Source organism: Scomber scombrus, chromosome 11 (genome assembly GCF_963691925.1).
Source record: "Scomber scombrus chromosome 11, fScoSco1.1, whole genome shotgun sequence".
NCBI classification, from domain to species: domain Eukaryota; kingdom Metazoa; phylum Chordata; class Actinopteri; order Scombriformes; family Scombridae; genus Scomber; species Scomber scombrus.
The window spans coordinates 16,833,581-16,847,920 of NC_084980.1; the positions used below are offsets into that span (position 1 = coordinate 16,833,581).

Consider the following 14,340-nt stretch of genomic DNA (forward strand, 5'->3'; position numbering starts at 1 on the left):
TAGACAAACTGTGTGAGAAAATGTTTTCATGTCTTTCATGAGTTGATGAAGGAATATCATCTTTTTCATTTAATTTTTATGTACAAATCTCAAGAAAAAGCATTACTTTGAACAGCACTACTGTTATAACTAAATATTTTTTATTAAAATAGATCCCCATGTGTAATGATATAGGTGAACAGTGCATCTGAATTTCAGATTAATATCAAATCTGCAACTACAGGCATTCTTTATGAATAGAGAGGGAACAAACACTGTCCACAAAGTGCCCTTCTTTGTGCTAACATACCAAAACAGACTGTGGAACAAAAAAAGTGTGAGTTGAACACTTTTATTTAATCAGTGCTGAGAAGAAGTTCAATTTAATTGTCAGACTTATAATCAAGCCATGAACGCATCTGATTTAATCTGTTGCTGCATCTCAGTCTCTTACATTCTGATGTTCCTTTTGTCCTCTTTCAAACTGTGGAGGATACGCAAGCAGTTTTGAGCTCAGTAATGCAGCTAATTCTCCATCAACACTGAAGCCTTTTCTCGCCAGCAACTGTAGTTCCACTCTCTCAAATGTTCAGTGTTAGAATGCGCTCACAGCACACATGGCTAATCAGGCTGCTAATCTGGCTAATCTCTCATCATGGACTCATTTAAACAGTGTGCTTAAAATAAAATAAAGGTAAAGATTGAATTGGCTTCTATAGTTTTTGAACATTATAGGATGGATAGATGGATTCCAATAAATAAATGATAAATAAAGGTATTGATGTAAATGATCATCAATACATATACTTAAGTAATAGTGTGATTTCATTGACCACATGTGTAAAACATCCACTCACGTTATGGTGTCAATCATATCCAGACCCATCTCTACACAGCAGTGGGCGTGATCAGTTTTGGGTTGGGTCAGTCCAGACACACAGTAGTAACAATCTCCCAGGATCTTAATCCTGCGACAGTGGTTCTCCTGTCGATCAAAAAGGCAGAGCCGAGAAAGAAAAAAGTGATTCAGTGTCACCCAACAATGAAGATGACCCAATATGAGCCAGTCAGACAGAAAATGCATATTTAACTCTACATTTCATCAAATACAAACTGGCATTAAATATTTTAATGATGAGGGTAAGTTCAGTTAGTATTTAACCACCACAATAAAGCCAAAATGCAACTTTCTTCCAGTTTCACTAAAGTCACACCAAGCTGATGTCATTACAGTCTACCCATTACACTGATTGCACTGATTGATATCCGACAGTGTATTTTGTAGCTTCAAGCTACTCATCGCTGCAAGTTCCAAGGTCAGTTCACTTCTCAGTCCAGGAGTTATCACCTTTCAAACTTAAAAGGACTTTTTTAGAGCTTCATCATAATACTTTGAGGCTTAAACTATGTCAAAATATGTAATCCCTCAGCATTTTATACAAATTCAATTCATGATGTCTGAGATTTGTGTATGAATTTAAAATGTTATAATTAATTATAGTGCTCTCATAATAAGCCTAATATCAGTGTCAGGTTGCTACACTTGGTGTAGGAAAGAGTGTAACTTTTGACTCTAATAATAATAATAATCAATGTAGTACATTTAAATAGATTTCCAATTACCAATCTAAATTGTTGAAATTGGACCAGTGGTGTGGTGAAACATAACTTTTTTAATCTCTGTTTTTTGCATTGGATTAAATAAATTAGATGTAACATCTTCATTTGTGAACCTTAGAAGTGTTGGTAGTTTTTTTTTAAATTTATTTAGGTTTTATGGACAGAGCCAGGTTAGTTATTTCTACTTGTCTCCTGTTTTTTATGGTACTGTATATTATGTTTTATTATTTTTACCTAATTATTTCTACTGCTATTATCAATAAACAGTAATAAAATCTATCTGTATTTGTCTGTATCTGTCATATACATTACTCTAGAATATGGGGAAACTGCATAAATGGACATTTCTGCCTATGGCTCTAACTTAAAGTTAGTTATTCATGATATGTTTTCTACTTCTCTACACCCTGTTTCTACCTAAAAATCTGGTCTCTTTCTTGTGTTAAATTTTCCTGCTGGGGATCAAAAGGTGTTATTTTATCTTCCTTAAGATACAAAGAAAGTAAAAACTATGGACACTGGAATGATCTTAATGCTAAAATTAATACCCATGGCCTCAAAGTTATCATTGTTTTGTTTTCTTTTATTGAATGCATACCAAAATCAGAGAAATAATTTTGAGCTTTGAGCTTTTAATGTTTTAAAAATGACACCTTAGGGTGGGTGTCAAAAGCAAGGTGTAAGACACAAACAAACATTAATATGTTATTTTTGTGAAATAAAAATTTGGTTGGATCTTAATCTATTTACTTGTAAAACTGTTTTTGAAATTGAATTCTTACTAAATCATGCACTTTGCACTTACTTTCAGTGCCATACTCTATTTTTTTAACAATAAAAAGTTACTTTATGTTGTAATCGAGGCATTAGGTCTCTTTGGGGCAACGTACGTCATAGTGGATCAGTAACAGATGGCGCTACAGTGGGGCACGGCCACAGTTACAGGAAGCAGGGAAGGCCTTGGTACTTACAGATTCACCTACTCTGTACTTTTCCTGTGCTAATCTGCACTGTGGGCTTAGGAGCTGATTCAGACCCAAGCAGGATTACTACTGTCATGTGACTGAAGCATTGTGGGCAATCTGGGTGGTCATCAGCATAGAAGAAACATGGATGCAATATGTTGTATAGGGACTAGACGTTAACACCTAGTCACATTTTCTAAAAAGGCTCTTTTTGATCATCAATGTTGTATTTTAAGTGAGGTGATAATGAAAACATTCAACACTTCCACAGGTGTGCTGTAGTTGTATTAACAGGTGCCTTACATACAGTGTATCCATATGTGTACATTGATGCAAATTAGCAAACACTTCAGCACACCCAGACAAAGAGAACAAGACACACACACACACACACACACACACACGCACACACACACGCACACACGCACACACGCACACACGCACACACGCACACACGCACGCACACACACACACACACACACACACACACACACACACACACAAAGGTTGAGACACAGAGACAAATAACAGGGAAGGGGAACATTCAATGAATGATTATGAAGGAAAAGATAGGCCAGCTGAGAGTAGCAACAGGTCATTTCTTAAAAGTCCCCAAACACAAATCAGTATACACTGTGCTTTGTCTTTGCTACAAAGACAAAGGTCAGTGCTGTGTTCATATTGTTGATGGGGTTGAAGATAAGGGCTCCTGTAACTTTGGGGGAATTGAAAGCACACAAAACATAACGTGTGTTTGTCCCGCTAACTATCTCTGAATCTGTCCTCTGTGGACTTGAAATGTAAGAAATTGGAAAATCACTAGTTCCTGGCTGATACACATAACACTTTTTCTGAATCTTATTAGAAATAATCAAATTACATCAGGCCATTACGTACATTGACAAAACTAGCTATCTTCCATTCTACCTCGGCATGTTGAAGTATTTCATGCCAACATTTTATCAATATCTGCAGACAGTTATTCATTGAAAGCGCTCTGTGCTGGACAAAATCTTTAAGAGCACTGCAAATGCTTCCTCCACACCCCTTGCCTTTCTTCACCTCTGCCAGCATTCAGGCAGTGACTAAATATTTTCCTTTTGTCACCAGCTCTTATGTTGATTTAACTTAATGTACAATCATTTATGTGCAACAAGAAATTAATAATATATCAACACTTCCTCCACCCACGACTACCTGCTGGGTTGAAGCGAGCCGGTGCTGAAGTTCTGTGAAGTAAACCTATTTATAGATATGATGGACATGATAGATAACAAATGTTCAATGTTTTAAGAATATTTTCTTTACATAGATGGCACAGGTTTTTTTTAAACATTTGATAGAAACTGGAAACCAGGAGTATTATTTTCTTGGAACAGTTGAATGACTGCTGTTGTTTTATTTAAACAATATTTTTTAATAATTAAAATATACTTGGATGGCTGTCAATGTACTTGGGAGTGCTGCCAAAGAAACCTTTGTGTGTGAGAAACACTGCAAACACACAAACTGAATCTTGGAGGTTAATCTTTGATAAAAGAATATTGTTGTTAGCAAATTAAATTGAGACAGGACTAACTCGCAATATACATACTGAAATGAAAGAATACATCTCTATTAAGGTAAATGAAAAACATAATCTGTGACAGTTTAATCTTATTATATAGATAATGTCACTGTGATCAAATCAAACCGAAGCACTGTGTGAGAATACGCAAATAAGGAGATAATGTCAATTATAATTACATGAATTAAAATTGAATGACTGAATGTTTCTACTGAAAACCATTACTAAGTAACTCTTAACTGTGCGTGTTCTTATCTAGGGACATCTATTTAAAATTTGTTGCAAAATGCAAGTAAACATGTAAAAAAAAAAAGTGATTGCTGATGAATTTAACTAATTTGATGTATACATATGGGATCTTACAAAGCAAACTATATCCCTGAACCAACAAATAAAGGGAAAAAATTCCATATTGGAAAAAAATATTTGCTGGTAGACTGCACAACTTAATTCATTGGTTTTGTAGATCTAAAAATCATTTAATTTAGTTATTTTTCTAGCAACAGAAAAATGTCTTTTCTCTGACTCCTCTGTCAAAAACCCAAGCTGGCTTGTTTAGTTTTGGCTTAGCTTGAGTCCACAGTTTCTAGCACACAGGCGTCTGAGGGAAAACTGCAGGACTTGACAGTGATCCTTGCACCTGCTTGTGGGACAAACCCAAACAGGGTTATTTGAGTTGTGTTTACACCCAAATTTTTATATGGAGCTGATTTTTATATGCAGCTGTCACAGTGTGGGCAGTGAGCACACTTTGTGTTTAATTAAAAATATATTTTTTTAAACTGTTAGCATCATAAATGGTGAGATTTGTTTTGTGTTATATTTTTCTTGGCATAGGATTTTGTATTATATAAACCTCCAGATGTACAAATGATCACTACTGAATTTCCTTCAGGTTATAATTGTAAAAACAACTTCTTTCTCTATTTTGGACAAAGTGATCCTTCACAAAAACTAGCTTTCGAACAGATAATACACTCTCAGCTTACTCATGAGCAGATTAATTTGTTTTGTCAGTTCTTCCAGTGAATTAAGTGCTTATGTTTAATCAGGGGATAATAGTCCTGAAAATTGAACACCAGAAATGTGCCTTTTATTACTCTCGTCAAACATGATGAAAATAAAGTGAAAAACACATTGATTTAGGAAAACAAGTATGGAAATACATTTCAGTATGCATGTATGCGCTGTACACACGACATAAGCTATTCTGTAAGCCATCACAGCCTTATATGTGTGAATGAAAAGGGGATTCTGACTTGCCGTGAAAGTAAGAGACAGCAGACAGATATATCATTGAGCCATCCTAAAAATGGAAACACGAGAGAGGAAGGGAGTGCAGAGAACCACAGGGCATAAAAGACACAGTTGAGGGAAGTAGGCTGCTGCATGTCAATCAAAAGCTGAGAAACAAGGAGCGGAGGAGTCTGAAAGCTGTGATGCAGGGAGGTGTTGCAAGAGGAGAGAAAAGGGAGACTAGAATGAAAAGCTGTGTGAAACTCTGCCATGGAAACGGCAAACACAAACACACACACACGCATATAGACACAAAAGCAAATCCAGTCCAGGACTATTAATGTTATATGGCATCACAACAACCATAAATTAATCACAGAGTCCCTCTTGCAACAGAAACTGTTGTTTTGGGTGCCGGACAGACTGTAGGGAACTCAGCCAAGGAGAGGAAGTGTTTATATTTAGTGTATTTATCTCTTACAACTTTCAATTATCATGTGAACCATAGATGGACTTTTAGTGTTATATGTTTTCAATAAAACAAAAAAGTCAAAAATAGTCAAGTCTGGACTCCTTCTACTAACTACAAAAAATATGATGTTTTTTGTTTATTTGTTTTTTGTCATTGTATTCTTATGACAAACAAAACTGTGAGGTCTTTACTAAATGATCCCGCTATCTTCCTCTGACACCTCAGATACGCATCGGCTGATTATTGCAGCCCTGCACGTCAGTCTGGTGTTACAGCTTAACACCGGGAACACACCGAAGAGCGGCGAAAAGCGGCCTGTGGCGAGTTGCCATGCAATCTCTATGTAAACTCATGGTGGCAACACTTCGACAGCGTAACTGTTACAATTAAGGCAAAGTTGGTTAGTGAGATGGTTTCAAAGCTTTCCTGAGATTGTGCCTCTTGTCTTCACTCTCAGTTGTAGTTGGCAGTTTCTTGGCCTGGTGGTGAAGAGTTATAATTACCGATTATGATTATAATTACAAGCTTTTGTTCTTGTGGGTGGTGGGAGTCAAACAGCAAATACTGGTCAGTGTGAACAGGTTTCCTGTCAACTTCTAGTTTCCAGCTTCCACGGTTAAAGAAGGCAAGGGTTTAGTTGTCTTCTGATGTAAAGTTAATGCTGCAGTCCACAGTGAAGGCTGACACTCCTCTCCCATTACAAAGACATCGGCAACAGTGGAAGGCAGCTCTAAATTATTGTCTTTGTTGGTAGGAGTCATTCTTGTGCTTGTAGTAGGTGGGGTTGAAGCAAAGGTTAATAAGAGCGCTGACTTAATCAATACTCTAGGAGTAGACCTCCGTATGGGGCTAAAACCGAGACTCAAATCCAGCCTCTTTCTGAATCTGGTGCTGCCAAATTTAAAATCCAAACCTACCACTAGACTCAAGGTGTTTTGCTTTACTTCCCTCCTTACTAAATGTTACTAAACCCACACACTGACTTAACTCTGTTTCCCCCCCGGGCATTGTATATCTACTGGCAACACGACATTCATAATATTATATGTATTAACAATCCATCAAATGACTATGACAGGGAATTAACACATGACTCTTCAGCTCCCCATAACTCTATGGAGAGTTATAGCATCTTTCAGCTCATTGTTTTGGTTTTACAGCCTGTAATGTTACTGTTTTGGATCACTTTAGCCTCGCTAATCGACCTTTTGTCTGCTGCATCAGAACCTGCCAAATCAGTTTTATAAGGTGATAATAAGTCAGTTCTGTGTTTTCAGCTTGTTCTGCTGCCCCCAAATGGTCACAGATAGTTAAGAATGTTACAATTAATACTGCTTTAATAAATTACATTTGAATAAAACCTACCCTGACCCAAAGCCAGAGCAAACAAACAAACAAAAAACTAATGATTATGAGTGGTCCTAAAGGTTCAAACATAAAAATGTTCAATCAAGATTGTGTTGTGAGCTTGTGTTAAATTTGGAAACTGTTATAAATTGCTTTGCTACCTGAGGTCAACGGGAGGTCAGATGAGGGTGGAAGGTTTCTGATAAACCTGGGTTCATGTTTGCTGCCTTATCTTCATTTATACTGAACACTGAGCCAAATGGCTTCAGGAAAAGGAGAAGGAGAAGAAGAAGAAGAAGAAGAAGAAGAAGAAGAAGAAGAAGAAGAAGGAAGAGGAGAGGAGAGGAGAGAAGACTTGGTTTACTACATAAACAGCACTTTAGGAGAACACTGCGTTCCTGGCCAACTTCCCATGCAGCTTGACTAGTCCAAAGAGTGGACAGGTGGTGTGGGGATGGTGCTGGAATGGTATTATGCGATGATGCCCAGTGGCCATGTGGCATCGCCCGCTCTTCATATGGAACGAGAAGAGTCTGCGTGCCCACAGTGACCGCAGCTATGAGTCACTGGCACTGCCACTTCCTGCCAAAGTGGATCAGAATGAGTGGGGCTTTGGGTCAGGGCGAGGCTAAAACATTTGATGACAAGTTTCGTAGCTGGGGACAGCCTTTCAGTGTAACATGAGATTCCCTGCTAGCAGCCAAGTGGAGATCAGACCAATCCATTAAGTTGTAACTGAAAGAATGAGACTGCTCAAATCACAACAGCTAGAAAATTGACATTGTTCAAGATAGCATTTCTTCTAACGAATTAATTTGGGGGAGGAAAGTGAAAAGGTATCAATCTTTCAATCACTGAAGTGTGTGTGTGTGTGTGTGTGTGTGTGTGTGTGTGTGTGTGTGTGTGTGTGTGTGTGTGTGTGTGTGTGTGTGTGTGTGTGTGTGTGTGTGTGTGTAATGCATGGAGTCATTTTGTTTTCTAATAGGACGTCAGGGTAAAATGCAACTTTCCACAAGGTAAAGATGCAGCTGACAAAACAGCATGAGCCAGGTACAGCAGCCGATCCAAGATTAAATGGGAAGGCAATGATAATTATTTGACAATAACAATCAAATGAAAGGCACTCTCTTTTAGGTCATTTCTATTTTGTGCATGTAAACAAGCAAGTTATAAATAGAGCTCTCAATGTGGCCAAGAAAAAACCTTCTATGAAAGCAAAAAAGGTTAAGTTGTAATCCTGTGGATTAATGGATTTGACAAGGGCATGCGTCTAGTGTAAGTAATAGAGGCCAGATTACATGTAGATAAGGCTGTGGCAGGGTGATCTTCAGGGGCTCAGGGGCTCAACCTTCTCACAAAACAAAGATACTGTATGTGTCAGCCAAACTCAAACTGGACAAGAAGGAGCAATATTATACTTTACTGGAGGAGTATTGATTCTAAATACCTGTATTTCAAGTCTGCCTTAAAGGAGATGTATCATGCACATTTACAGGTCTATATTTATATTCTGGGGCTCTACTCGTATATCTTATATATCTTACAATGGTTCTATACGCAGCACAGTCTGAAACAGGCCATCTTAGCTCCTGTCTCTTTAAAGCCCCCTTCCAAGGAGCCCACTCTTTTCTGATTGGTCATCTTAGAAAAGCTGCCCCTCCCCCTTGAATTTTGCGAATATATCTGTACATGTTTGAGCCAAAATCCAATCCCAAATATGCAAGTGGACAATGGGAACATCCCATGGAACAACCATAACAACAACCTTGGCAACAAAGGCTATGGAATGGATGGCTGTTTGTGGGCATGAATGATCAATCTGACATCACACGAGGGGGAAGTAGAGTCGACACTGCAAACAAAATGTTCATAGAAGGCTGATGCCTGAGCTTTTGACTTTCAGGGAGCAATATTACATACAGTACTGATCAAATGTTTGGACACACTTTCTTATTTAAGTGAACAGGAAGGCTTTTCCAAATGTTTGACTGGTACTGTATGTAATATTGCTCCCTGAAAGTCAAAAGCTCAGGCATCAGTCTTCTCTGAACATTTTGTTTGCAGTGTCACCTCTACTTCCCCCTCGTGTGACCTCAAGGTTTTGAACTTTGATCAAGTTTAACATAGACATCTAACATCAAAAAAGTGTAAATAAGTGTAATATGTCCCCTTTAAAACTGTTCATACTTTCTGTGAACAGATTTCTTTCTAATGGAATTCCAATGTAAGAGATTGGGTACTAAAAAGAGTCCTTGTTCTGTGCAAAAATGTATTCCAAAGTCTGGCTTACACAAAGTTTGGGGTATCTCCCCAAGTTGTCTGGCTTACACAAAGTTTGGGGTATCTCCCCAAGTTACAGTATTTTGAGCAGAAAAATCACATCCATCACATTGGAAGTACATTAGAAAGGGATCTTTTAAAGGCCAGTGTGAACAGGAGGAATGATTACAGCAAGAAAAACGGTTTCAGTGTTCATATGGGCACATTTTAATACTGACTTAATACTTTAAATTGTGAACTCATCCCCCAAGCCACGTCACGGCATGGTATTTTGTAATACCAGCGCTGATAGCGACACATTTGAGAGTGACTAGATTAACCACAGCGGTCAAATTCACAGCAAAAGTTGAGCGGATTTTGAGCACTGAAATCACAAAGAGTGAAATATTGACAGATGGGAGAGCTGAAATCTTTTCCACATGCAAAACGAGAGAGATTGGGTACAAGTACAACTCAGTGGCCCCTTCATTTAGTTCATTCACACAAGTGGAGTGGAGACGAGGTTTAACTCGGGGTAAATCTGGCCTAGATTAAAGAGGTCTGTCAACTCTTCCTCAAATGAAGCACTGGATAATCATATTAACCATCATATGGGCTTCCAGTATTCACTGTGACATCATGCTAAGCTGGTACAATAGTGGCATGTGCCAACAGCCGGTGGCCAATGCAGTACACACAAACATACTTGCTGTGTCAAACTCTGGCTGAAGTGTATACACAGAGAAAAAGAGCAGCCTTTATGCCACAAGTGACTGTAATTGAGGGATATGTGCTCAGGGAAGGGAAACAGACTCACCGTGGCAAGCTCATCAAATTTTCCAAACAGCTCATTTAGCAGTTTAACCAGTTCCTGGGCTGTACACTGGGAGGCCAGGCTGGTGAAACCTACTATGTCTGCAAACAGGATGCTGTAACAGAGACAAAGAGAGAACAAATAAGTATTTGAGTCAATGCAGGTTATTTATAGCTTCAAGTTACACTGTATCAAGGAAACAAGAATGTTGGCTGCCTGATCTCTTGAGTTCTTATGTTTAAACAGACATTAAGGAAGCCTCAACCAAAGTCAATTTGAACATTCTCTGTGGATAATGTGTTCACAGCAAAGTAATCAAACATTCAAATGAAGGGCCTGCAGCAGCAAAAGAAAAAATAAAGAGAGAGAGAGAGAGAGAGAGAGAGAGAGAGAGAGAGAGAGAGAGAGAGAGAGAGAGAGAGAGAGAGAGAGAGTGAGAGAGAGAGAGAGAGAGAGAGAGAGAGAGAGAGAGACAGAGAGAGAGAGAAAGCCTGCTCTCCAGTTCTCAAACGGACCGGCAGCGCAGTCAAGCACAGTGACTCAAAATAGAAGCGAGAGCATTCTCACGGGGATCAAGGTGGAGTCATGTCCTGTTAGGAGATGGAGAGAAGCCATTCTAAGATATAATGCAACCATCAAGGTGCTGTCACAGTCTCCAGGTGAACTTGTATTCCCTTTTGACAGCTGGTATACAGGACTGAAAGTGCTTGAGGTTTAAACTTTGCGTTCTAAGGGTGGCTGAGTTTTTTTTCTCACTGTTATATATATGTATATAAATCCTAAATCTTTTTCTGTGCCATTTGTGATTTTTGCAGATTACCTTATTCATCATGGGCAATGGCCCCGGTGTAAAGGTTACTTGTGTTGCTGTATCTTAAAATGAGACACTACTCATTATCAATCTGCATCAGAGCAGAACAGGAACTTTTCTCATGAAAGATTTGCGCTGAGTGTTGTTTGGCAAAGGGGTGTGTGAAAGGGGAATTAGTCATCAAACTCTGACTGTCCTGCGGCTCGTATACTGACAGCAGACTGTCTTCATGTGGGCTGGAGTTTTCACAATGTGACAGGGTGATGGATCTCTAAGAGTGAGCTGCTAAATGTCATTGTGTTGTCTCAAAGATGCCACCATAATGAGGAGCAATGGATTCAGTTTGTGTGAATGTTTTATTTGGCAACCTTCTGTGGCTGACAAATATTTGGAATATTAAATAAAAGCTCAGAAAAGGACCAAACTGATGCAATTAAGTGTCTTGGATCAGTGGGCACCCTAATTGCAGTATGGATGCATACAAAGCAGCTTTGATGTGTACAATGATTTGGTCAACAATAAAACAAAGGGCTGGATAAAAATCTAATTGATTTAAAAAAAAATTTGATCAGTTACAGAACACATGCCCAGTTATTTAATCCCTCAAATAGGCACAACAAATTCATGCCTGCTATGGACTCCAAGCCAAAACAATATGAATTCCTCCAGTAAAGTGAGCCATTTTTATTTTAAGTTAAATTGCTGATTAAAAACTTCCCCCAAAACATCTCCAGCCTTCTGAGATTCTCTTTAGAGGGCTGAAATGCAAACTGAGACAAGCTGATTGTAATTAATTAAAAATTCATCAGCTCCACCTGCAGCAATCATGTATTCAAAAGCCAGTCAGTATTGTAGTCTTTAATCCAACCAACCTCTCATGAGAAAATGTTTTACTTTTTCTGAAACACAAATAATGAGGACGATGAGGATGAATTCAAAGAGGACGGCTGCAAACAATACTGTGAAATCACCATTTTCACATAGACAAAGTCAGCTGGCTACTAACTAGATTTAGAGAGTAGATAGCTGACTTTGTGGAGAACATGTGCAAATCATCTTGGAGTCCTGCTTTTGAGGAAAACTTTAACTGGGGTAGCCTATATTAATACATCTGATATTAATAAGACAAGAAAATTGCCTTCCACACACATTTTCAGGATGTTCCCAAGTAAGCTAAAATACTTCTGCAGTCTCCATTAAATGTTTGGTTCATGTGTGGCTTTACACATGGGAGCAGCAGACTGTTGCATTTATCTATTTTATAATTCTCATGATGACCCCATTTTCAATATCATATATGGTCAACATTTTTCCAGCAATAGCCATTCAGTGAATCCTTCTGGACTCAAATTGCATGACTGTAATCCAGAGTTACTATTTCTATGTCAGCCTCACTGTTTACTGTTAGCGCTTCTAACGCCATATAGTGTAAGAGTTGTCTTAAGTCATTGTTAATTCAAACATTTCTTACTTTAATTCAAAGCATTCAACTAGTGAAATACAGTGACACTGCATTCAACTAGTGAAATATAGAGTGACTTTCATTGTGAAGCAGTCACAATGTCATTTTCTGGATTCTTTTGTCAGTGGATCTTTTTTTTTTTTAAATTACAGGCTAAGCAATGTTTCCTCGCATTCTGTACTGTACTGTACTGTACTGTACTGTACTGTACTGTACTGTACTGCCAATACTAGACTGGATACTTATTAATAGGTTATGTGGAAAAACCTACATAATTTTAGCCCAAAGCATGCTTTTCAGTGAGTAGTTTGGTTATTGTTTAGGGAGAAATTTGCCCTTAAGTGCCTAAAAGATTTGGGGATTTTTCAGAAAAGGAGCTTGAAGAATCTGCAGCTCCCACATGCCTGGCTGTAGTGTGCATAAAGCATAAACCATGACATGGTACAGAGACATCCCATTGATTGCATTGTCCCGATATCTCATGACCTCATGTGACTGTAGACTGTGTTTACCTCATTTCAACCACACGCACACCATTGTCTTTACTTTTATCTAAAGCATGCACAAAGCATGAGCACTCTGTTCCATTGAAGTACAGTACAGGTCAGGAATCATGAAGTTCTACCATTGAGGATACAGCCCTTTAAATACAAATGCTCAGCAGTACACAAGATTTCTTAGTTCCAGGTTTACAGAGATACAAAAATGCATTGTCGTGTAATCATGGTGGCACGTACTTTAAATACCATACGATCATGAATAGAAATAAGGATGTAATATAGGTCAGGGGATGCTGAAATGTTTAATTTAAGCAGATGTTTCACTTAGCACATCATGAAAGGGTACATAAATCCAGCGATATACTGTATATTACACAGGGGAACACATAAACTCATTCTGTAATTAGTAACAGTTCCCACATGTAGTATGACAGGCAAACTAAATAAAAAAGACAAATCTAAATATGAGTATGGGGTGTGTGCAGAGCTGCGGTTCATATCACAAACATCTGTGGCTTATTTTTGACTATACAGCTTATACAGTAAGCAGTATGTGTGCAATTTTCAGCAATATGTGATTTTATAGGCATATAGAAAATGGTTACATGTTTAAAAATGACGTGTCAAATTGCAAGCTTATTATAAGTTGGCACAAATATTTCAGAATTTGCAGCTGTGTGAAGAATAATTTCCTTTAAGCAGATTTAACTCTTCAGGGCACTGTTTTTAATAATTTGCGCACAGAGGCTGCTGATTGCAGATTTTAACTGGCAACATCTGTATCTGATTTTGAATGTGTTCTGAAAACCATGCCAGCAAACTCTGCAATTCTCTTGGTGTGCTGTTCTAACTTCGGCCTTTGCCTACCAAACAAGAAACTCTACACTATATCATACTCAAGGTCAAAACCCAACTCAAGGTTCTGACTCAGTACACTCTATCTCCTACAGAAGGCAAATCGCTACAATTCAAATGATTACGCTACATAATTCATATATGATTATATCCGTGGTAACCATAATCTTCTGTTATCTAATATTGTCTAATACAACCATCCTTACACCCTCATCCATCATCTCCTCTCCAATGGCACATATTCAAGGAGAGTTATTCCCCCAATTATGCTAATCTCTTGGTTCCCTCAGTGTGAGGCATTACTGTAGCCATTTTGGCAGTTAAAATTTCAATTTAATATCAGATCATAGCAGAAGACACAAGCCACGTGCCAACTTAAGGGTTAACTGTGAATGGGTCCCTCTGGAGCTATAGTATGTTGCCAGTGCATGTGCTGACACTGGGCCAATAAAG

At 38.3% G+C, this 14,340-nt stretch overlaps 1 protein-coding gene across 1 annotated transcript in view; it reads right to left on the reverse strand.

Moving 5' to 3' along the window:
- Positions 1–14,340, reverse strand: part of adcy1a (adenylate cyclase 1a) — a 32,666-nt gene that overhangs the window by 11,318 nt on the left and 7,008 nt on the right. The window contains exons 4-5 of the mRNA XM_062428919.1: positions 10,263–10,374; positions 837–964 (exon numbers count right to left, since the gene is read on the reverse strand). Of these exons, the coding sequence (XP_062284903.1) occupies positions 837–964; positions 10,263–10,374 (240 nt within the window). The remainder of the gene's footprint in view (positions 1–836; positions 965–10,262; positions 10,375–14,340) is intronic.